General features: G+C 52.2%; 8 protein-coding genes across 8 annotated transcripts; 4 read left to right on the top strand and 4 right to left on the bottom strand.

The window, feature by feature from the left end:
- Nucleotides 1-7: 7 nt before the first annotated feature.
- BD324DRAFT_580671 (major facilitator superfamily domain-containing protein) lies at nt 8-1,822 on the top strand (the record flags this gene model as incomplete). The annotated part of the gene is made up of 9 exons (XM_022013452.1): nt 8-71; nt 119-428; nt 490-559; nt 612-673; nt 708-797; nt 839-1,127; nt 1,175-1,250; nt 1,322-1,605; nt 1,652-1,822. The coding sequence occupies 9 exons, from the start codon at nt 8-10 to the stop codon at nt 1,820-1,822; spliced, it is 1,416 nt and encodes a 471-aa protein (XP_021870610.1).
- A 14-nt stretch (nt 1,823-1,836) lies between these two features.
- On the bottom strand, nt 1,837-2,689 carry BD324DRAFT_651746 (S-adenosyl-L-methionine-dependent methyltransferase; the record flags this gene model as incomplete). The annotated part of the gene is made up of 2 exons (XM_022018385.1): nt 1,837-2,570; nt 2,623-2,689. The coding sequence occupies 2 exons, from the start codon at nt 2,687-2,689 to the stop codon at nt 1,837-1,839; spliced, it is 801 nt and encodes a 266-aa protein (XP_021870609.1).
- A 395-nt stretch (nt 2,690-3,084) lies between these two features.
- Nucleotides 3,085-4,745, bottom strand: BD324DRAFT_503373 (putative NADP-dependent mannitol dehydrogenase). The gene is made up of 9 exons (XM_022012953.1): nt 4,340-4,745; nt 4,236-4,272; nt 4,092-4,183; nt 3,948-4,047; nt 3,738-3,893; nt 3,626-3,684; nt 3,479-3,567; nt 3,274-3,410; nt 3,085-3,222 (listed from the first exon to the last, which is right to left on the bottom strand). Exons 1-9 carry the CDS (start codon nt 4,394-4,396, stop codon nt 3,173-3,175), a joined length of 777 nt encoding a protein of 258 aa, XP_021870608.1. The 5' UTR covers nt 4,397-4,745; the 3' UTR covers nt 3,085-3,172.
- On the top strand, nt 4,694-5,613 carry BD324DRAFT_629123 (hypothetical protein). The gene is made up of 2 exons (XM_022016176.1): nt 4,694-4,805; nt 4,854-5,613. The coding sequence occupies exon 2, from the start codon at nt 4,884-4,886 to the stop codon at nt 5,580-5,582; it is 699 nt and encodes a 232-aa protein (XP_021870607.1). The 5' UTR covers nt 4,694-4,805; nt 4,854-4,883; the 3' UTR covers nt 5,583-5,613.
- Nucleotides 5,614-5,979: 366 nt separating this feature from the next.
- On the top strand, nt 5,980-8,288 carry BD324DRAFT_629122 (FAD-binding domain-domain-containing protein). The gene has a single exon (XM_022016175.1). It carries the CDS (start codon nt 6,100-6,102, stop codon nt 8,254-8,256), a length of 2,157 nt encoding a protein of 718 aa, XP_021870606.1. The 5' UTR covers nt 5,980-6,099; the 3' UTR covers nt 8,257-8,288.
- A 1,743-nt stretch (nt 8,289-10,031) lies between these two features.
- BD324DRAFT_580977 (hypothetical protein) lies at nt 10,032-12,246 on the bottom strand (the record flags this gene model as incomplete). Its single annotated transcript, XM_022013477.1, has 6 exons — nt 10,032-10,448; nt 10,475-10,582; nt 10,626-11,345; nt 11,390-11,469; nt 11,519-11,680; nt 11,736-12,246. The coding sequence occupies 6 exons, from the start codon at nt 12,244-12,246 to the stop codon at nt 10,032-10,034; spliced, it is 1,998 nt and encodes a 665-aa protein (XP_021870605.1).
- A 2,199-nt stretch (nt 12,247-14,445) lies between these two features.
- On the top strand, nt 14,446-17,502 carry BD324DRAFT_580845 (ATP-dependent DNA ligase; the record flags this gene model as incomplete). Its single annotated transcript, XM_022013469.1, has 10 exons — nt 14,446-14,693; nt 14,734-15,145; nt 15,193-15,210; nt 15,265-15,559; nt 15,612-15,828; nt 15,877-16,195; nt 16,249-16,633; nt 16,683-16,826; nt 16,935-17,100; nt 17,145-17,502. The coding sequence occupies 10 exons, from the start codon at nt 14,446-14,448 to the stop codon at nt 17,500-17,502; spliced, it is 2,562 nt and encodes an 853-aa protein (XP_021870604.1).
- Nucleotides 17,145-19,119, bottom strand: BD324DRAFT_629112 (WD40-repeat-containing domain protein). Its single transcript, XM_022016174.1, has 4 exons — nt 18,960-19,119; nt 18,235-18,909; nt 17,579-18,156; nt 17,145-17,532 (listed from the first exon to the last, which is right to left on the bottom strand). Exons 1-3 carry the CDS (start codon nt 19,009-19,011, stop codon nt 17,642-17,644), a joined length of 1,242 nt encoding a protein of 413 aa, XP_021870603.1. The 5' UTR covers nt 19,012-19,119; the 3' UTR covers nt 17,145-17,532; nt 17,579-17,641.
- Between the last annotated feature and the right edge of the window lie 30 nt (nt 19,120-19,149).

Here is a 19,149-nt window from a genome sequence, read left to right as displayed (position 1 = left end):
GGCTACCATGGCACATTCCCCAAAGTCCATCGTGACGACTGTCTTCGTCGCTCTCGTCCTCGATCTCCTCGGTAAGCTATAGACCATCTCCAGCATGCTCATTTACCTCTTTGATCAGCGTTTACTATTCCTCTACCTCTTTTCCCTCGATTGATCGCTTGGTACCTTCATTCTGAAGCCCACTCACCATCTACCTTGCTATCTCGTCTTCTGGGTCTATCCCATTCCTGGCGATCCAAGCTATTGTCATTCTCGACCCCAGCCTTGGATACCACTCAAACGGGATCCGAGACGAGATGGATGTGGACAGGCGGACGAGTAGGCGATACGAGCAAGAATTGGGATGTGGTTTTGCTCGGAGGCGCCATGGGCAGCTTGTTCAGCCTCTGTCAATGTGTGATCAGCCCGTGGCTCGGTTCGCGTGAGTGGTATCTCCTAAGGTGAAATAATCTCACACTTTCTTCCAGTCTCTGACAAGTATGGTCGCAGGCGAGTACTGCTGTGCACCATGCTCGGGAACATTGCGTCTGCCATGATTTGGGCCAGATCGACATCCTTCGTGAGGGAATGATATGATCTCGTCACGCGGTCTGACTGACCCGCACTCCCAGTCTACCTTTCTCCTCTCCCGCCTCGTTGGAGGTCTCAGCGAAGGCAACGTACAACTCAGCACGTGAGTCGGGAAGGCCGTCTGAGCTGAAACCCAGCGCGATTATCTCAGACGTAACGGACAGCTCGAATCGATCGAGATCTCTCGCCCTCATCGGCATCGCGTTCTCCATTTGCTTCACCTTGGGGTGAGATCAAGCAAGCCATACAATTGCTGATATCTGTACAGCCCCTCTCTAGGCGCTTATTTTGCATCTCGACCCTTACCCATCGCCTCATCCAGCCCGACATCTTGGAACGTGTTCGCTCTCCCCGCTGCTATCTCGCTCGTCTTTCTCATTGTCGAGACGTTGTTCCTCGCTGCACGTCTGCCAGAGACCAAGTCTTGGAAGAAGGAGACATCGGCCAACGCTGCCAGTGAAAGCGCGCCGATCCCGGTAGAAGCGGCAGACCAACGACTGAAACGTCTGAATACCATTGGCTGGCTCCATGGCATCTTCTTGCTCTTCTTCTCCGGCGTAAGTCGCCCGGCGATGAGGTCTTTACACGCTGACGCGTTCGCCAGGCCGAATTCACCCTCACGTTCCTGACATACGACCTATTCACTGCGACTAATGCTCAGAATGGCCGGCTGCTGTCATGTGAGAAAGGACATTCACGATATGATACTGATGCATCGCAGTCATCGGGGTTCTGGCCGCCATGCTCCAAGCACGACACGTTAGGCCATCGCTTGCTCGTCTAGGCGAGATTCGTATGGCCTGCTACGGCTGCTTCACCGCCGTTTTCGCCTTCATCTGTTTGACCCTTCTGCCTGCTTGTCGAGATTCGTACGCACTATCCACCGCCTTGTTGTATGCCGCAGCAACAGGCTTGGCGTATACGAGCGCAACGGTGGTGACGTCCCTGACAGCGGCCGCTGCGAGTTGTTGCGATGCCCAAGGCGGGAGAGCGGAATTGCAGCGCGGCAGAGCATTAGGTGTCGTCCGTTCAAAAGTGAGTCCAAAGCGGTCGAGGTTCATGACTCATACGATGATCGCAGGGCCAATTGGGTCGAGCGATTGGACCCATACTTGCTTCGTCTATCTACTGGCTGCAGGGTCCGACGATCTGCTATGCCGTCCTAGCCGTATTCATGGCGCAGCTCTCGTCGCTCATGGTCTACCTTGCAAAGCAGGAGAAGGAGCGAAGACATAGGATCAAGTCGAGATGATATGTACTGAGGGCTCACGTCAGGCCAATAACCATGCGATCCTGACCGAATTGATCCTTGACTACTGTGGTTGAGGAGATGAGGCCGCTGGTTTGCGTCTTGAAAATGTGTTGGACATCATCCGCCTGAGTAGCCCCGCATTCCACCGCGAGGAGCGGCAAGCCTCGGGATTGGCGCAGGATGGAAGATTTGCAGAACAGGGGAAGCTTCTGCGCAATCTTTCGATAGAAGTAGAGACCTTGCCCATCGCTTGATTCTGAGATTGGATGCTCCCTAGACTGGGCGGGGAAATCCTGAGGATCACCGATGAGTGCACGCGGATCTTCGTGGTCCTTTACACTCGGCGATAATGTCTCCCATTCGCCATGAGGGATGTACGGTGGATTTGAGACCACGAGATCGAACGACGCCTCCCCGAGATCCGAGGTCGTAAAGTCCTGGACCACAAAATCAACATGTGATGTGAGACCGTTCAAAGCTGCATTCTCTCTTGCCAAGGTGACAGCTTCTGGATTGATGTCTACCGCTGTGAGATGCGCTTTGGACCGAAGACGATGGGCCAACATGAGAGCAAGGCTTCCTGATCCAGTACATAAGTCCAAGATTCGGAGCGGTCTCTCAAGCGTTGACATGACAGGGTGCTCGAGCAGAATGTCTGCGAGATGATCCATGATGTACGCCGTCTCGGCACGAGGAATGAAAATCGGCGGTCGTGTAAGCATCGTGAGTTCACCAAAGTCGACGGTACCTGAGGACTTTAAGCAGGTGTGATGGGAAAAGACAACGTACCCAAGACATACTGAAGAGGTTGGCCTGATCCCCTTCGGCGACATAATTCTGCAATACGGTCGGACTGATCTTGGACATGACTATCTTTCACGTGCGCGAGAATCCAGCCGTACTCCAGCTTAGCATCTGATGCGTCACTGAGCTCTGGGTTCAGTCGCAAACTCGCAATACATCGTTCACGGAAGGTTGAGACAGAGTCTAGAGAGACAGAGGTGCTGTGGAACATGGAGCGCCTGCCGGGTTGATTATGGAGAAGAAGCTCACATCGCAATCGCGATGGTGAGGGCAAAGAGCCTCGCGAGAACCCGCGCGCAAGACCGCTCATCATCTTCGAGCTAGAGATAGCCAGCTGCCTGCGTCTCACTGAACCCCGAAGCAAAGGCACGAGCGGATCAGGATATGATCAAAAAATAACCTGCTCCGAGATTTTGAAACACACCGGAAAATGCGGCATTCACAGTTGACTCGTTTAGCGTTCCGAAGATCAAGGAGTACAGCTGTCCACGGCAGCGAAGTCATGCAGAGGAGCAGATACGGAATACATTGACCGCGATCCGAGTATCACCAAGCAGTCACTCCTCCGTCGACAATATAATCCGCTCCAGTGATATCTAGGATGAATGAGCGTCTGACCAGTTCATCGTCTCCGCGATGCGACTCACAAGAGGCATATGGCGATAAGAGGAAAATGGCCAATCCAGCTTGTTCTTCGACATCACTGATGCGACCCAACATGACCTTTTTCTCGTAGTATTTCTTGCGCTCAGGATCATCCCTCAGGCCCTGATTCATATCGGTGCTGAGTAAACCATGAGCGATGGCTCACACGACCTCTAGCGACGAACGACGTCGAGCGTGTTGACTCACTCGACGAATCCTGGAGATAGCGAGTTGACTAAAATTCCATGTTCTGCCCATTCCATTGCTAGGCATCTGGCTAGACTCGTCAATGCGCCCTGGGTTGGTCAGACAAGATCAGACCAGACCACCTCTCAAAGCAAACATGGTGCTCACCTTTGAGGCGTTGTAGAAGCATTGCGTGGTTCCATCGTTTGCAATGGTAGCCGACATGGCTATAGTGATTTTATTGGCTCAAACCTTCGAGAGGTAAGGGGGGTCATCTCACAATTAATGAAAACTATCCTGCCCTGCTTATACTTTTGCTCCACCCAGATCTTAGCAGCGGCTTGAGCGACGGTGAATACGCCCCAGGTGTTGCCATTCATCTGCCGCTCATAGTCGTCTTTGGTCATCTCCAGGGCTGGCCTAGACACTTGCATTCCTAGACAAGAGTCAGTCGATGTATGACACTCTCCATTTGCCGCGAGGAACGCACCAGCATTGCAGACCACACCGCCTAGGGGTCCAAGATCCTTGATGGCTGCATCTATGGTCGTCTGAACAGCCTTTGCATCCGTCACATCGCATTGATATGCCTGACGAGAGCATAAGTATCGCACTTGAACACCCCCAGACTGACTTTACATTGTATGCCAAATTCCTTGCTGATGTCCTCTGCAACCTGCGGCGCAGACGGAGATTGACGATAGATCACAGCCACGTTGGCACCGGCTAAGAGGGAGATCTCAGCTCATAGCGAGAACAGCAGAACACGAACGCTAACCTTTAGCGCAATCTCGACTTATGCCCAGTCCGATCCCCTACAGAATCGTCAGACATATCGCCATCGTGAAATGACCGGTTAATTCAGATCTCAGGGGCCCTCACCCTGTTGCCTCCAGTTACAACTATGCATTTGCCGGACAAATCGATCTGCCATACCATTTTGACACCTCGAGCGTCGCTCTCTCGATTCGGTGGCAGGCAGTGATCGGATCTAAAAGAAGTAGAGTGGAGGATCGCAAGGTGGTCGGGGTCTGTGGAAATGCCGCTCGGCTCAGTCGGCCCGGGCGGCGCACACCCCGACGTCAAAAGTTTTCAAGGCCTATGGCGTCAAGCGTGCTCTAAAGACTCATCATCTGCCGCCCGCCTCTAAAGCTTCAAACGTGCTCTCATGACTATCGTAAACGTCGGCTCGGTTGTCATGTCAGATCCCGATAGACTCATGTATGGGAATTTGCCCCCGAGCGATATCTCGGTCATTCAACCCGAAAGCCAAGCGACGGATCTGACGTCACATAATAGGCTGAAACTCATGGGTCAATCAATTCACTAAACGTTGAATCAGAAGGAACTGTAGGCGACGCTCAGCTTTCCTTTCTTCAAAGCGTACTCTTCTCACCTCATATCACTCGCCTTCATCCACGCAAACATGAGCGACCAACCGCCCCCATCCTCAGGCCTGCCAGACTACTCTGAAGTCGACAAAGCCAAAACCGACTCCGTTGCCGAGGAAAACCTGGATACAACGCCGTCCGTCCCTTACTCGTCTCACTCCCTCAAAGTCGACTATCAATGGCGAAAGAAGGAAGTCAAAATCAGCATGGCGAGTGACACGACAGACAAACCTGTCTACATCGCCGACTACCACTGGATGACCAACCCCACTCTCGTCATCAAGCGATGCAGCGACGACCTGACCATTGGGACTGGAAACAGTCAAGCGATCTCTATCAATCCTTCGTATACCTTTGGCGATTACAATGGAGAGCTTCGAGCCTCCAGTCGGTTCCTCACCCGATACACGTTTGAATCCCAGCACTACAAGGTGAAGCCGGAAATCTTGCACTGGAGTGCCAATATGGGCATCAAGAATTGGGATTTCACCTGCTTTGACAAGGACGAGGTCCCAGTCGCCAAATTCCATTCCAATGTCTGGTATATCAAGAAAATTGGACTCTTGGACTTTTACGAGCCTTGCGATGAGAATCAATCGCTTCGAGAGGAGATCATGGTGGTCGCGATGACTATGTACAATCAAATGTTGATCAGGATCAATAGTCCTCTGAGTATTCTGGGAATGATTCCGAATCCCAAGCCTCATAAGGAGGAGGAGGTCAGTAGCTCTTAGAAGAGGGCATGTATTGTATCCAGTCTCGTCAGTCGCTTCTTTACTTGGCAATCATCCAAGATCGAATCGCCTCCTTGCACAGCACCACCAAGAACTTGCCAAGATGAAAAGGAGATTGGAGCGACTTCTAATAATGAGGTTCCGACAGCTGTAGTCCACGATCCGATGAGCGTTCAGTGTTGCACAGTTACTGCACCACCACCACCACCACCACCACCAATCACTGAATCACCAAGCCTGTGAGATCCCCCATTGCCACCATAGATTCCAGCATGGAAGGAACGCTATGCATACGGTATGTGATCCAGAAGGGGGGGCCACGCCACGCACAAGTGCCAAGATCAGCCAAGCCCATAAATTGAAAATTCCCCCTGAAAAAGGCTAATAAGCCTGCAACGTCATAGAACATGTGAGTGGGTGGTGGAGAGAATAATAATAATGGGACGCAGAGCAAGCTCTCTGGTGCAAGTTCCCTTGTGCATGTCTACATCTCACACGTCAGACTCTAGCGGACAGCATGTCAACGGATGCAAGCTCGGCATCGAACACGCTGGCACCTGGACCATCTTCACCATCCCTCTTCCCACACCCAGATCCAGAGATCCAACCTCTATCTGACGATGAGATCAGAGCTTTTGTCGATGAATTGGACACGAACCATGACGGGTCGATCTCTTACGATGAGCTGGAGCATCGTTTGGATCTAGTCCATGAAGAGATTGCACCTGATCCAGCACCTCATATGCTGCATCATAAATCCAATAGCGAAAAGAACGCCCGACATGCTTTTCTCAGATCCATCCTCGGGACGTCTGCGGACCGGATTCCAAGAGACGAGTTTGCAGCTCGAGTCAAAGAATGGAATATTCCATCAATGAAGCAGGACGATGACGAGGAAGAACATGAACGAGATTATATCCGACATCTCAGTCGATGGAGGAGAATCAGGAGTTGGTGGAGTGTTCACGGACCCGAAGCCATGTTTATCCTTCTCGTTGTCGCTATGCACCTCGCTTTCGGACTATGGCAAATGATCAAGTATATCACCATCCCGGGATATAGGGCAGCTTTCGGATGGGGAGTGGTCATGGCAAAGACTTGTGCTGGATTCCTCTATTCAACCTTCTTCTTCCTGCTTCTCAGCATGTGTCGTTATCTATCGACGTTTCTACGACGATCTTACTACATGTCTAGATTCATCAATTGGTATCTATCGCAAAAATTCCACATCTACATGTCTATCCTGGCTCTATGTCTCGCCACACTTCATGCCATCGGCCATTTGTCCGGCTCATTCGTCTTTGGATCCATGCCCAGTCGAGCGCCCGCGGTCGAAGCTCTGGGTATACCGACACCTAGACCATACATTGTCTACGTCAGGTCTGTTCCTGGCTTCACAGGTCTCACCGCTCTGGGCCTGTTCTACCTTCTCGCCATACTCAGCATACCAAAAGTCAGACGATGGAATTACGAGCTATTCCAATTAGGTCACTTGCTCATGTTCCCTATCATCGGTCTACTCATGGCTCATGGTTCCGCGGCACTGCTTCAATGGCCAATGCTGGGGTACTTTCTGGCCTTCCCAACCCTGCTCATCCTCATCGAGCGGATCACTCGTATCTTTGTTGGCTTTCGAGGTATTCCTGCAACTATCCGAGTCCTGGACTCACAGACTGTCGAAATACGAGCGACAATCCCAAAAATCTACATTTGGTCCTATCGACCTGGTCAATATGTCTTCCTCCAAGTTCCCAGAATCAGTCGCTGGCAATGGCATCCTTTCACCGTCTCAGTGTGCACCGGTAGACACATGCGCTTGCATATCAAGACGGACGGAAATTGGACTGGGCAACTGAGAGATTTGGCTACAGGCGAAAAGTCGACAGATATCAAGATTGGAATCCATGGACCGTTTGGAGCTCCCGCACAGCGCTTCTATGACTTTACCCATACTGTTCTTGTAGGAGCTGGAATCGGCGTCACTCCATTCTCTGGGATCCTCGCGGATCTACAAGCTCGTGATGATGCAGAACATGGCGGACCCGAAGGACGATCAGAGGGTATAGACGAAGATGAGCAAGATCTTCGACTGAGTCGCAGATCGTCTCGGATTTCCCGCGTGGCTTCTCGATCTCTCTCTCGAGTTCGTTCATTGACTCAACGCGAATACGCTCCGAATTACCGTCGAGTCGATTTCCACTGGATGGTCCGTGATAGGAATCACTTATCTTGGTTCTCTGACCTCTTGAATCGAGTATCAACATCTCAACAATATCATCGCCAACAAGTGACACCCGCTGCTCCGCACCCACACCTCGACATCAGACTCTTCACTCACGTCACACAGAAGCGGAAGAACATTTCAACGCACGTCTACCGTTGGCTGCTCGAGTCCCATCGGACGGAATCACACCCCGAGAGTCCGTTGACAGGCCTGCTCAACTCGACTCACTTCGGTCGACCGGATTTCGTCAACATTCTCGATGCGCATTACGAAGACATGGCGAAATTCGCAGCTGATCAGCGATTGGAGAGACTCAAAGTCGGCGTCTTCTTCTGTGGCGCACCGATCATTGGGGAGATCTTGGCCGATCGGTGCGAACAGCTGACTGCCAGGGGTCGACATGAGGGAACAGGGATAGAGTATCACTTTATGATCGAAGTGTTTGGGTAGATCGTTGTAATGAATAGGTTGCATGTCATGTTGTAAGCCTGAATCTGGTCCGAGCCAGGTTTTGACACACACAAGTTTGGAGGTGCACCAAGGCCCCCAGGAGGCCCTTTTTTCCTTTCAAACTCGGTCACCAAATTTCCTCAACAACTTTATGACGCTCGTAAAGGACGTGCGGCGGTGGACCTTGTGCATCGATCCCTTGAGCGTTTGGACAGCATCCCCATCGACTCGCGCTGTCTCGCCATCTACATTAGTATCGGAAACCGCACTGGTACTGCTCGCCGTGGACGCCTTGCGTAGGTGAATGGTAGGTGGCAGGCCTGCACTTGAAGCTCGCAAGTGATCGCCGACCGCCTCATCTTCATCCGCCGAGTCCGATTCCGATTCCGAGTCCGAGTCGATCGCTTCTTCGTTCTCTTTGTAGTATCTTTGCAACGTATTACTGCCGACAGCACCGGTCCGCAAGCCTGGGAAGACAAGAGGAGGAGGTTCTTAGATGGTAGCGGGTGCGAGACTTGTCTTCCCTGCCGTTGAGGAGTAGCTACTACCATGGACCGCCTTCTCGATCCCTGCGCCGCTCGATATAGCCTCAGCCCAATCTGTCATCTTTCCCAAAACGTCGAGAACCGTGCTTGCCACCTCTTCATATTCAACAGCAGTAGTTTTTGACCGTTCAGTCAGTTCTTGTAACGACTCATAACTCGTCCTGGCTTCTCGCTCTGCTTGCCCCCAGGTGTTCTCGATGTCGTCTTCTTCTTTCTTCAAAATGCCTGCCAGCTCTTGGAGCTCATGGAAAGTCTTGTAAGCCAGCTCCCAGCTCTTGAGAAGGGACCCAACCGAGGCCGATCCAACTTGCTGGGTGGCAGACACAGACACCGCAGTGCCGCTTGCATCGCTTGCCATACTTGATATTGGTGACTGACTGAGCGTCAGTGTCTGTGTTGCTTGTATCTTCCTGCGACATGATGATGGGTGTATAAAGAGAGTAGTCAGTGTCGAGCGCAGGGAAATGTTCCAGCTAGCAGTGTGACGGGCTATTTGGCTGGACCTGCGTCCGGAAAATCCCCGACTCAATAGCAAAAAGGAGATATTGGTGAGACAGGATTCGATGCGTACAGGAGAAAATGTGTGGGGTCGATCATCAAAGGATGTAGAGGAGAGAATGGACCATCAATAAATCCACTGCGTTCAGCAATATACATCCATGGGGCTGCACTCATTGTGAATCTTCTTTCACAACCTGCGGGATGACCGTTCCCCCAAATGAGATTACGCTGTCGTGCATGGACATGCATGCATGCCGTCTGGGGCGCACGCCGCCACTTGATAGCCATTGGATCTTGACTTTGCGCTATCCGCAATCAGAGCCTTCAGCTTCATACACCCCAGCTTCTACTCGAGACTGGAGTCGATAATCCTAATTGAGCGGACCGTTGAGGATCCATCTCCTGGGCAGTATCATTGAGCTTGCCAAAAAGGTCATGACCTGTTGATTTGCCATATGCTCTTGTGAACGGTCGCTCAGCTTTTATTTATCTTTCGCCTCGGGTCTCCTCATCCTCTCCCTCGCCACCTCGGAGGTTGCTCTCTCTGCTCCGCTCGAAAGCCATCGCGGCGGATCGAGATTGAGTCAACGACGGTGGTGAACTGCCTTGACCATTATTTGTTCGATGGTTCTCTATACCATGGGATGCCCCCGTAGCGGTAGAACGTTCGAGATCTCCAATTTTCATCCGTTTCGAACGTGACGCCGGTTGTCCTGATGATGTGGCGAGTCAGGGAATACAACAAGTTGCCACTGGCCTCCTGCACTCACGATCACGATCAAAGGGAGCTGTGTGCCCCACTGCAGGCCAAGCAGGCGACATCATTTCCTCTCGAGAGAATCGCGCTCCGAAATTCGATCCCATCCCAAGTTCCAACCAAGCGCCCGGCTGATTAAGACGGATGGAAGATTGCTGAGGAGGGGACGAGGAAGATTGCGAAGCAGATGCGCCGTATCGGGAGGTACTAGATTCTTCCATGCGTTGAGGGTAATGGGGTGGATAAAAGATATCACCCGCACGTATCATGCCGAAACCTCCTTCGTGGCCTTGCAGACTCAGTGGATTAACAACATCTCTCCATCGGCCGATGAAGTAACCCCCAGTCTCGAGGTAGCCTCGCCACAGCCATGTTCCGAGACCGTGGTCCTGAAGCCGTAATCAGCGATCGGAACGGATGTTGCAGTGTCACGACCCACCGAGATTTTGACACTGAGGCTGACAAGTCCATCCCAAGCCCTGACTCTACCTCTTACTATACCTCTTCCCCATCCCGTGTTGACCTGCACCACCCTAAGCACTATATCTCATGAATTGACGACTTACCCTTCCAGTCACCAAGATCTCCTTGGTCCATCCAGGTTGATCTGGGGCATTGACGTCCACACACACTCGGTGTCCGTAGCCCGCCTCAATAGCCCTAAGCTCATCCTCGATATCGTCCTCTGGCCTTAGCTGTCTGAATCCAGCGTGGAGCACTGAGCCACTACCCCCGACGTCCTCCTCTCGGACCACGATCACCGTTTCCCTGAGCTCAGTCTCCGCGACCTGTTCAGAGTATTCTCCAGTATATAGGACTCGCATATCCTGAGCCAGAATCTGGCGGTAAATGTCGAAATCGAGTGTTAGGAACTGACACCGCCAGAACCCTTGCAGTTCGCCGTAAAAGGTCATTGGGGGTAAGCCGGGTGAAGTATTGGGATCTTGACAGACCGTACTCCGTTGCCATTCCCTGTCGTGATAGATGGATGGCATGATCTGGGTCATGCTGAATAGACCAGAGGTGGATTGATCGGATCTAAACGAGGTAGAGTACTTGAGTGCATGAGAATGCCGACCTTGCTGGGTGAAATGGCGATCTACCAGTCGGAAGAACTCGAGAAGACAATACAGGGCATATGGAGGAGGAGTACGGCGCCAGGTCTGCCCAAAGCGGCGATAGGATACTGCTTGGGGGCGCAGACGCATATCTATGGTTCGGTCTGTCTTGTCGCCAGTGATTAGAGGTAAACGAGGTTCGACCCACGGAGCGATGAAAATGTCATACTGCGGAAGGGTGAGTTCCTCTACGCAGACATTCTCAGACTCACCTCTGCGCAGGCAAAGACATACGGGCGCAATGCAAACATCTTCTCGTCGATCTCTGCCTCTGTTCCATCTTCGCAGGGGTCTGCCAGGGCTTCAGCTCCGACACCACGCCGCCGAGGGTATATGCTCACCTATGCCTGCTAGCAGACTTGACCACGACACGAGCGACTTTTCCACAGAGGCGACGGGCAAGCCAGGCACCATGGATGCCTTGATGGCATCTTCGCGGTGGAACACCCTTGCCCATTGACTAAAGTTGCAGAATTTGTGTAGAAATCTGGCATTTTTGCCGTCTGACAATAGGAATCAGTCATCTCGACTGTGACTGAAGCGCTTATCAAAACTCACCATTCTCGGTGACCAGGAACCAGACGACCCAGGCATCTTCCAGAAAAGTCTCCTCGGAGCTGACGCCAGGTATCATCGTCGCCTTTGCCCTAGCAATGGCACGCATTCGCCTCGCTGTTATCCATCTCGCCTTGTAATCCTCTGCCCAAGATTCAGAATCACTGAACAGATCATACGTGTTCCTCCCTCTCCCCGCCATAGACGCCAGATGCTTGACCATCCATTTATATCGCCTCATCAGAGCTGCATGATCGAAAGTTGCTCGGAAGAGGTTGTTATAGAGTTGTGGGTTGGCTCTGAACGATAGCTTGCTATAGATGGAGCGACTAGTGTATAGGAAGGGGAGCAAGTGAGAGGGGCTCGATCCGACACCATGATCGTTCACCACAATGTGATAGGCGATGATTGATAACACGTTATCGGGAAGGCCGTCCAGTCGACTTTTACCTCCAGCTGTGGCTCCAGGGCAACGAGAGGGACCTGCCTGCGAGGAGGAATCGTTAATGCCCATGGTATGTAGTCTCGGCAGGTCCCCGACTCTATCATTTTGGCGAACGACCTTGTCTGGAGGTGCACTGATGGTGGAGGTGGTGGTGGCGGTAGGGGAGGTGGAAAGGATAAAATGGAGGGACGTCTTCCGATGAGTTGCCATCTGGGGAGGCTCACGATGACAAGACTCAAGGGAAGCTCTGATAGTCTCGTTCCTTGCTGAAGTCTGTGGCATGCGCGAGTGAGGAGTGGTGCCGGTGTCAAGATCCACCATTGATCATCTGAAATTCTCCACAATGACCTGGCTCCCTCGTGGGGTCACACTTCTCCAGTATAGATGACCTATGTGATGATGAGGATGAGATATCTTCACAACGTGGATGAGTAGGAATGCAGCCGAGTCTCGAGGATTCGTACCGAATGAATGTGACGTTTGCCCGGCTCTTTTCGGCCAAAAATCCGTAATGAATAATGGTAATAGAGTGTGGGATGACACTGCCGGGAGAATCTGGCGTTTTTTAATTCCCACTACCAATCGGCCATCGCCGCATCACCGGCTGTATATGTATATCTCTCTCTCGCGCGTGAAGACAGGGTCAGGCAGGGTTAGGCTAAATTTGTAGCAGGTCGTGCTGTGCAGATGATGATATGGGAAAATGGCCCCTACCTGATGACCGAACCGAGAATGATTTGAGTCAAGACGAGCTTGAAGATGTCGGATAGGGGACACCGTTCACATTCTACATCCACAGCACAAAGGGCAGACCCATCTCATTCACATTCCGTCGGAATACGGATAAAAGAGCCAAAAGGATGGGCTCGGAAGTAAATTCATCGGTGGGAAATGTTATGCCGAATGAACCGCCGAGATATTCTGGCGTTGATCAGTTGCCTGTGCCGCGACGGAATGGTCACGGATATATGAGGAACGAAGTTATGTCGTATGGCATCTTCCGCAGGCGCCGGCGCCTCGGCTTGGATCGACTTTCTTTGTTACTGTTCGGGCACACTCCACAATCATAGCATACGTCCCCCAAAGTGGAGTGGGTAGTCTTGAGTCAGAGATGATGAAGCCGAACAGGTCCCATAGATTTGGGTCCGAGAGCTTGTCGGCGACCGACCACTGCCGCGTGCACACACCTTGAGGTCTGTCGCGTATTGAGCTTTTTTAGCACATTAATCGCTCGGAGGCTGTATGTCGAATCGGGACTTTGATGGATAATCCGCTTATCATGTCGTCTTGACGAGAAGAGCAGCCTGCCAGTGCTTGGCTACCCGTTTCCCCTTTAATTTGCCATGCAGCGGAGTGACACGGGTGCTCGCTGCAAGTGCATCCGTCCGCCTGCAGATCACGTGACTGTAGGGCATCACTCGGATCCGAAGTCTACCTGACGTCAAGGTGCGATCGGCCAGATGTCGTTGTTCTGATGCAACGCGGTGAAGCGATTGAGCATATCTGGACAGCATCGAGGGGTCTAGGAACACCTCGCTAGCAAACCTATCAGCCAGAATGCCTCCCAAGCGGAGCAAAAGGCCGTCCACGCCTCCGTCTTCGTCGTCTAAGAAAAAGTCCAAATCAACTCATGGTCAGCCTTCGATCGAAACGTTCTTCACTTCACCAAGTAAGAAGCCGAAGATGGGCAGTGTGATTAGCATCTCGGATGACGACGATGATGATCACTATGAGGAGGAGCATAAGCCCTTATTGGTAGAAAAGGCAAAAGCCGGGACTAGGGCAGCCCAAGCAGCTCCTCCCGCCTTCCACAATGGGATCAAGGCCGGCTCCAGTGCCCAGATGGACAAAGATGAAGCGCTAGCGAGAGAAATTTCAAGAACTTGGTCGAAAGAAGTTGAGTCGGAGCGTGTAGATAAGGGCAAAGGCAGAGCAGCAACACAGACGACTCAAGCTGTGGAGAACAACGAGGATGAGGATGTACAATTGGTGCCGGCCCCTTATTCCGACGCACCGGGTCCCAACGGTTCAAGTTCCTCCTCTCATCGCTTCCCACCGCGGTCTCCAGTCCCTAAAGATTCAGAATCTACGGTACGACCTCGCGCCATCGCTGCCACCGGAGGTGACACGGCTCTTGCACCACTGTTCGCCGCTAAGAAGCCGGAAAAAGCCGTCAAGGCCGAACATGAAGCGGAGCGGGTGAAACTCGAACCGAAACTCGAGCCTGAAGAAAAGCTAGTAGATATGGACTCTCTCGACTTTAAAATGATGGAGCAGCTTGGTCTGAACCCTCACGGATGGAAACAGAAGTTCAAGATCAACACAGGGACTGCCGAGTCTACTGAACCGCTGGACTTTGACCTCGATCCATTCACCTTTAAACCTTTGGAGGTGGATCTTTCTGGGTGGCCTGGACGACCGGGGGCAAGGCGACTACCGTATAGCGTCCTGGTTGGAGTATACGTTCAAGTCTCAAGTACACGAAGTCGACTCAAAATTGTTCGAGTCCTCACCAAGTGAGTCTGATCCTCAACTCAGGCTGATCCAATTGTCCAGCTTCATCCACTTCCTCCTCCAGCATTTCCAGAATGACCTGATTCCATCTCTATACCTCTTGTCGAACCACCTCAAGCCCTCCTATGTGCCTTGCGAATTAGGCATAGGGTCTCAAATCCTGTCAAGAGCCATTCAAGAGGTCTCAGGCCTTCAACCTAGAGATTTGAAAAAGCTCTGGGAGAAATGGGGTGACCCAGGGGACGTAGCGTTCGAAGCCAAAAATAATCTCCGGACGCTGATCAAACCTAATCCTCTGGGATCGACCGATGTCTACAGGCGCATGGTCTCGCTCAGTGGCATCAAGGGCGCCCAGAGTGGCAAGGTAAAAGGAGATGTAGTGAGGAGATTGATGGTGGCTGCCAGAGGGGAAGAAGTCCGGTTCCTGGTCAGGAGTCTGGTGGGCAACTTGAGGGTGAGTCGGACGGAAGGCAGAATGAGTGGCAGCTGAATCATCACCAGATCGGAGCCGTGCGCCTTGTAAGCATATCGAGTCATGACGGACTATCATGTCCTCATACTGACCTCCGCTAGACTCTTCTCACCTCCCTCGCTCGCGCCACAGCTATCTATCTCGCTCCACAGGATCTACTCGCGTCAATTCGACCGCTCCCGGCAGATCCACCAAAAGCTGCGCCGGGTCAAAAACGTGTTCCTCGACCCAAACCTCAGCCTGACCCTGCTCGGGACAAGATGGAAGAGCTTTGCATCGAAGCCGTCAAACTCGTCCGAAAAGTCTACGTAAGACATCCAAATTACAGTGATCTGGGTGAGGCTATCATCAAGGGAGGTCTGATTGGATTGGAGGACAGAGTCCCTGTCAGTGTTGGTGAGCCGATCATTCCATCGCTGACCAGGAGTCGCGCTGAAACACCTGTCAGGCGTACCCCTTTCTCCAATGCTGGGCTCTATCACCCGATCCTTGGGCGACGTGTTTACTCGGCTGGGCACTCTGCCGTTCACTGCCGAAGCCAAGTTGGACGGTCAACGCGTACAGATTCACGCCAGGCGGAATGGCCCACAAGGCCAAGAAGATGGCGGTGGAAGATGGGTTCAGAATGACCAGGGGGACAAAGTCTGGGTCAGGCTCTTCAGTCGGTAAGCTAGGTTTGCAACGAGGCAATTTCTCGATCCTGACGAGCGCAGACACCTCGAAGATATGACTGAAAAGTACCCTGATATATGCCAAATGGTCTTGGCCCTCCTTCTTCGACCATTACCGGCGAGCCGGACACCGTTCCCTTCGACCTCATCTGAACCTCTGCCAGATGTCATTGCTTTGCTTTCCAATCCCACTATTGACAGCTTCATCATGGACGCCGAAGTCGTCGCGATTGACAAGACGACGGGTGCTTACAGGACATTCCAAGAACTAACAAATCGGGCTAAGAAGGATGTCAGGGTGGAAGATATCAAAGTTGTCGTTGGAGTGTACGCATTCGATCTCATGCTTTTGAATGACCAGGTGAGTCTCGAGACGGACATTTTCTCCGCTGATACTCCCTCTTCCTCCTCCAGCCTCTGCTCAACTCGCCATTTTCTCACCGTCGCCATATCCTTCGAACCCTCTTCCCACCCTTTTCCGTCACATCTGATCCCCTTATCGCACGATTCAAACACGTCGAATGTCTCGACTCGCTGGCTTGTACAGACATCACGGCGGAAATGCAAGCATTCTTCGAAACTGTCGTAGAGCAGAAATGTGAAGGTCTCATGGTCAAGCTGTTAGAATCGGGAGAAGGTATAACGGGGGACGATGAAGAGCCTGAGGACGGAGACGACGGTGGAGCCAGAGGGAAAAAGGCCAAAGGTGGACAAGGGCCCACTGGTGGAAAGAAGAAACCTCTTCCAGCGACGTATGAGCCTGATCAGAGGAGTCAGGGGTGGCTCAAGGTCAAGAAGGGTGCTGTCCGCTTCCTCGTCCATGTTTTCAAAGCTGATGTTCGATGCAGACTACCTCGAGGGCCTTGGCGACTCACTCGACCTGGTTCCCATTGGCGCATGGTGGGGACAGGGCAGGAAAGCTGGTTGGTGGAGTCCAATCCTGCTTGCTTGTCACAATGCCGAATCTGGAGCTCTAGAAGCGGTGTGCAAATGTGAGCGAGCACAGATAGCCAGAACGAACAAGCTGACACCTCGCAGGTATTTCGGGTACGCCGTTGCGTGCTATTGGATAAAAATGACTGATTCGATTATTGCTCCAGGCTTCACCGATCAGTTCTATAAAGACCTGATTGCCCGGTATCCGCCTCATAACGCTGTGCCTGAGAAATGCAATACAGACTCGCAATTGAGTTATTGCGATACAGGCGGCCTAAGACCCGATGTTTGGTTCTCCCCAGACGAAGTGTGGGAGATCAGAGGTGCCGAGTGAGTTGGCTTTGCTCGTATGTCGATCTGACACAGCGGCTCAGTATCACCCTTTCGCCAGTCTATCCCGCCGCAGCGTCATTATTGGGCTCGGAACGTGGATTGTCGATCCGGTTCCCGCGGTTTATGAAGTTGCGTGAGGACAAATCGTGGGAACAGGCGACGTCGAGCGAGCAATTTGCGGATATGTACAGAAGGCAGATACGGGAAGCTCCGGCTAGAAAGGCTCCTGATGAGGCCGGAGGAGGCGAGGGAGGCTCGAGTGAGATTGGAGTGGTTAGAGTCCGCGAGGGGTCCGACGAAGGTCATGCGAGGAGTGATGATGTCGATGAGGATGATGAGCAAGGGGAGGATGAGGATGATGCCATCGAGGACGAGGACCTGCAAGAGGACAATTTGTGATGCTGGTCAGATCTTGCGAACCTTTTGTGCCTTGACTCTATGTTATCGATGTATCTTGGTGCCATGGAGGGCCCACCTTGTTTGCCGTATATGTAGGGGATTATCTCGTGCGAGTGCCTCGACTGATATGTAGATACGGTCATCCTCGCCAGAGGTGCATGGTGTGATCGTAGAAAGAGCATGTCGCAATGAGTGTTTCTCCGGCTGCACTTGGCAATCGAGACCAATCGGCACCGTAGGCTAAGCTTTCATGCCCGTCGAACCGCTTGACGATAGTCGGCACTTGAGTCCAGCTAGGATCCTCCAGTGGGACGAAAAGTGGTTCGGCAGCGTCGTGTCTCGCGGCGTGTAGCTTGATCACCTTGAACCCATCGTGCATCGTAGCGAGTAACATTTCATCTCTTCTCCTCATGACATCCGGATGGAACCTTGCTCGCCATACGCCTCCTCCAACATGGACTTCACTCAGGGGATTCCGAGGTTGCCGTGTGTCGTACAAACGGAGATACTCGTCGTAAGAGCCCACGGCCAGTAGATACGGCGTATGAGGAGAACTAGTCAATGTCGTTATACCTGCCGAGAAGGATTTATCGGTATACGTTGGGAAAGAGGTCGATCTTGTATCCCATCGTTTGAGCTTGAGATCGTCGCCTCCTACGTGGACAGTGGAATGATTGTCAGTTGGAAGGAAAAAAAGAAAAGATAGATAAGACCTCGAGATGATCGTCTCACCAGACCATACGGTATGAGCTGACCACTTGTCCCAGGCTATACACCAAGGTTCAAAGTCATGTCCTTTCCATGTATTTTCGACTGCCCATCCATTGGCCGACGTACGGCTGAGAATGCCCAACGCGCCGTCAGAAAGCGAGAAGGCGACCTCTGCCCGTGCAGAAGAGGCAGTGTTGATGTCCAGGGATAATACTAGAACGGATGGATCTCCAACTTGAACCGTCTGCTCTAAGCGTAGCTGCTTGTCCCTGGTCAAGGTGTAGATGTTGATTTGACCTTTCGCATCGGCCACCAAAAGCTCCGGCCCACGGGCTTCAGCAAACCACTTGGCATCCAGAATGGCATTCGTTTCGAGTCTCTGAACCTCAGTGATGCTGCCTGTAGATGGGTCCGTCACCTGAAATAACAGTAACCGGCCGGTACGGTGAGTCGACGGTTTGATACTTGGATCGAGGTCGGATTCGTCTTCATCGTGCTCCACAGATTGCAAGGTGACATCACTATCCTCGCCTCGATCTAGATCAGCATCAGGTTGGGATGCTCTGGTCTGTCGATCATCTCCCTGCTCCAGTACTTGATACGTGCCGCAAATGAAGATATCTTCGTAGCCTGCAGAAGTACACCATTCGATACAATCTGCCGAGAATTCGGTATCGATACGGACCAGAGACCTGGCTGTAGTGACATCAGCATGAGGAAGCAGGGTCAGTCACAATCCCACTGACCTTGGACTACCGTATCCAAGCCGTCCTCTTGCGATGACACAGTGCTGGGCATGGGTTACTATGTTCTACGGATGTATTGGTGAATCACGCGGCGAAGAAAAAATTTGAAACCCGATAGACCGGAGAGCGCTCTGGTCCCATATGACGGGCCTTATACCGCCAAAAATTCAGTGGTCGGTGGTGCCAAGAC

Source organism: Kockovaella imperatae (genome assembly GCF_002102565.1).
Source record: "Kockovaella imperatae strain NRRL Y-17943 chromosome Unknown BD324scaffold_8, whole genome shotgun sequence".
Taxonomy (NCBI): Eukaryota; Fungi; Basidiomycota; class Tremellomycetes; order Tremellales; family Cuniculitremaceae; genus Kockovaella; species Kockovaella imperatae.
This window is presented reverse-complemented; position numbering and strand designations above follow the sequence as displayed.

Bases quoted from the DNA above. Each gene is read 5' to 3' on its own strand.
- BD324DRAFT_503373 (XM_022012953.1), bottom strand. From the start codon at position 4,396: ATGGTATGGCAGATCGATTTGTCCGGCAAATGCATAGTTGTAACTGGA. The intron at 4,273-4,339 runs GTGAGGGCCCCT...ACGATTCTGTAG, and splicing joins TTGTAACTGGAGGCAACAGG to GGGATCGGACTGGGCATAAG. The intron at 3,411-3,478 runs GTGAGTCAACAC...TGGTTTACTCAG, and splicing joins CTATCTCCAGGATTCGTCGA to CACCGATATGAATCAGGGCC.
- BD324DRAFT_629123 (XM_022016176.1), top strand. From the start codon at position 4,884: ATGAGCGACCAACCGCCCCCATCCTCAGGCCTGCCAGACTACTCTGAA.
- BD324DRAFT_629122 (XM_022016175.1), top strand. From the start codon at position 6,100: ATGTCAACGGATGCAAGCTCGGCATCGAACACGCTGGCACCTGGACCA.
- BD324DRAFT_629112 (XM_022016174.1), bottom strand. From the start codon at position 19,011: ATGCCCAGCACTGTGTCATCGCAAGAGGACGGCTTGGATACGGTAGTC. The intron at 18,910-18,959 runs GTCAGTGGGATT...ATGTCACTACAG, and splicing joins CTTGGATACGGTAGTCCAAG to CCAGGTCTCTGGTCCGTATC. The intron at 18,157-18,234 runs GTGAGACGATCA...CTGTCCACGTAG, and splicing joins AGCTCATACCGTATGGTCTG to GAGGCGACGATCTCAAGCTC.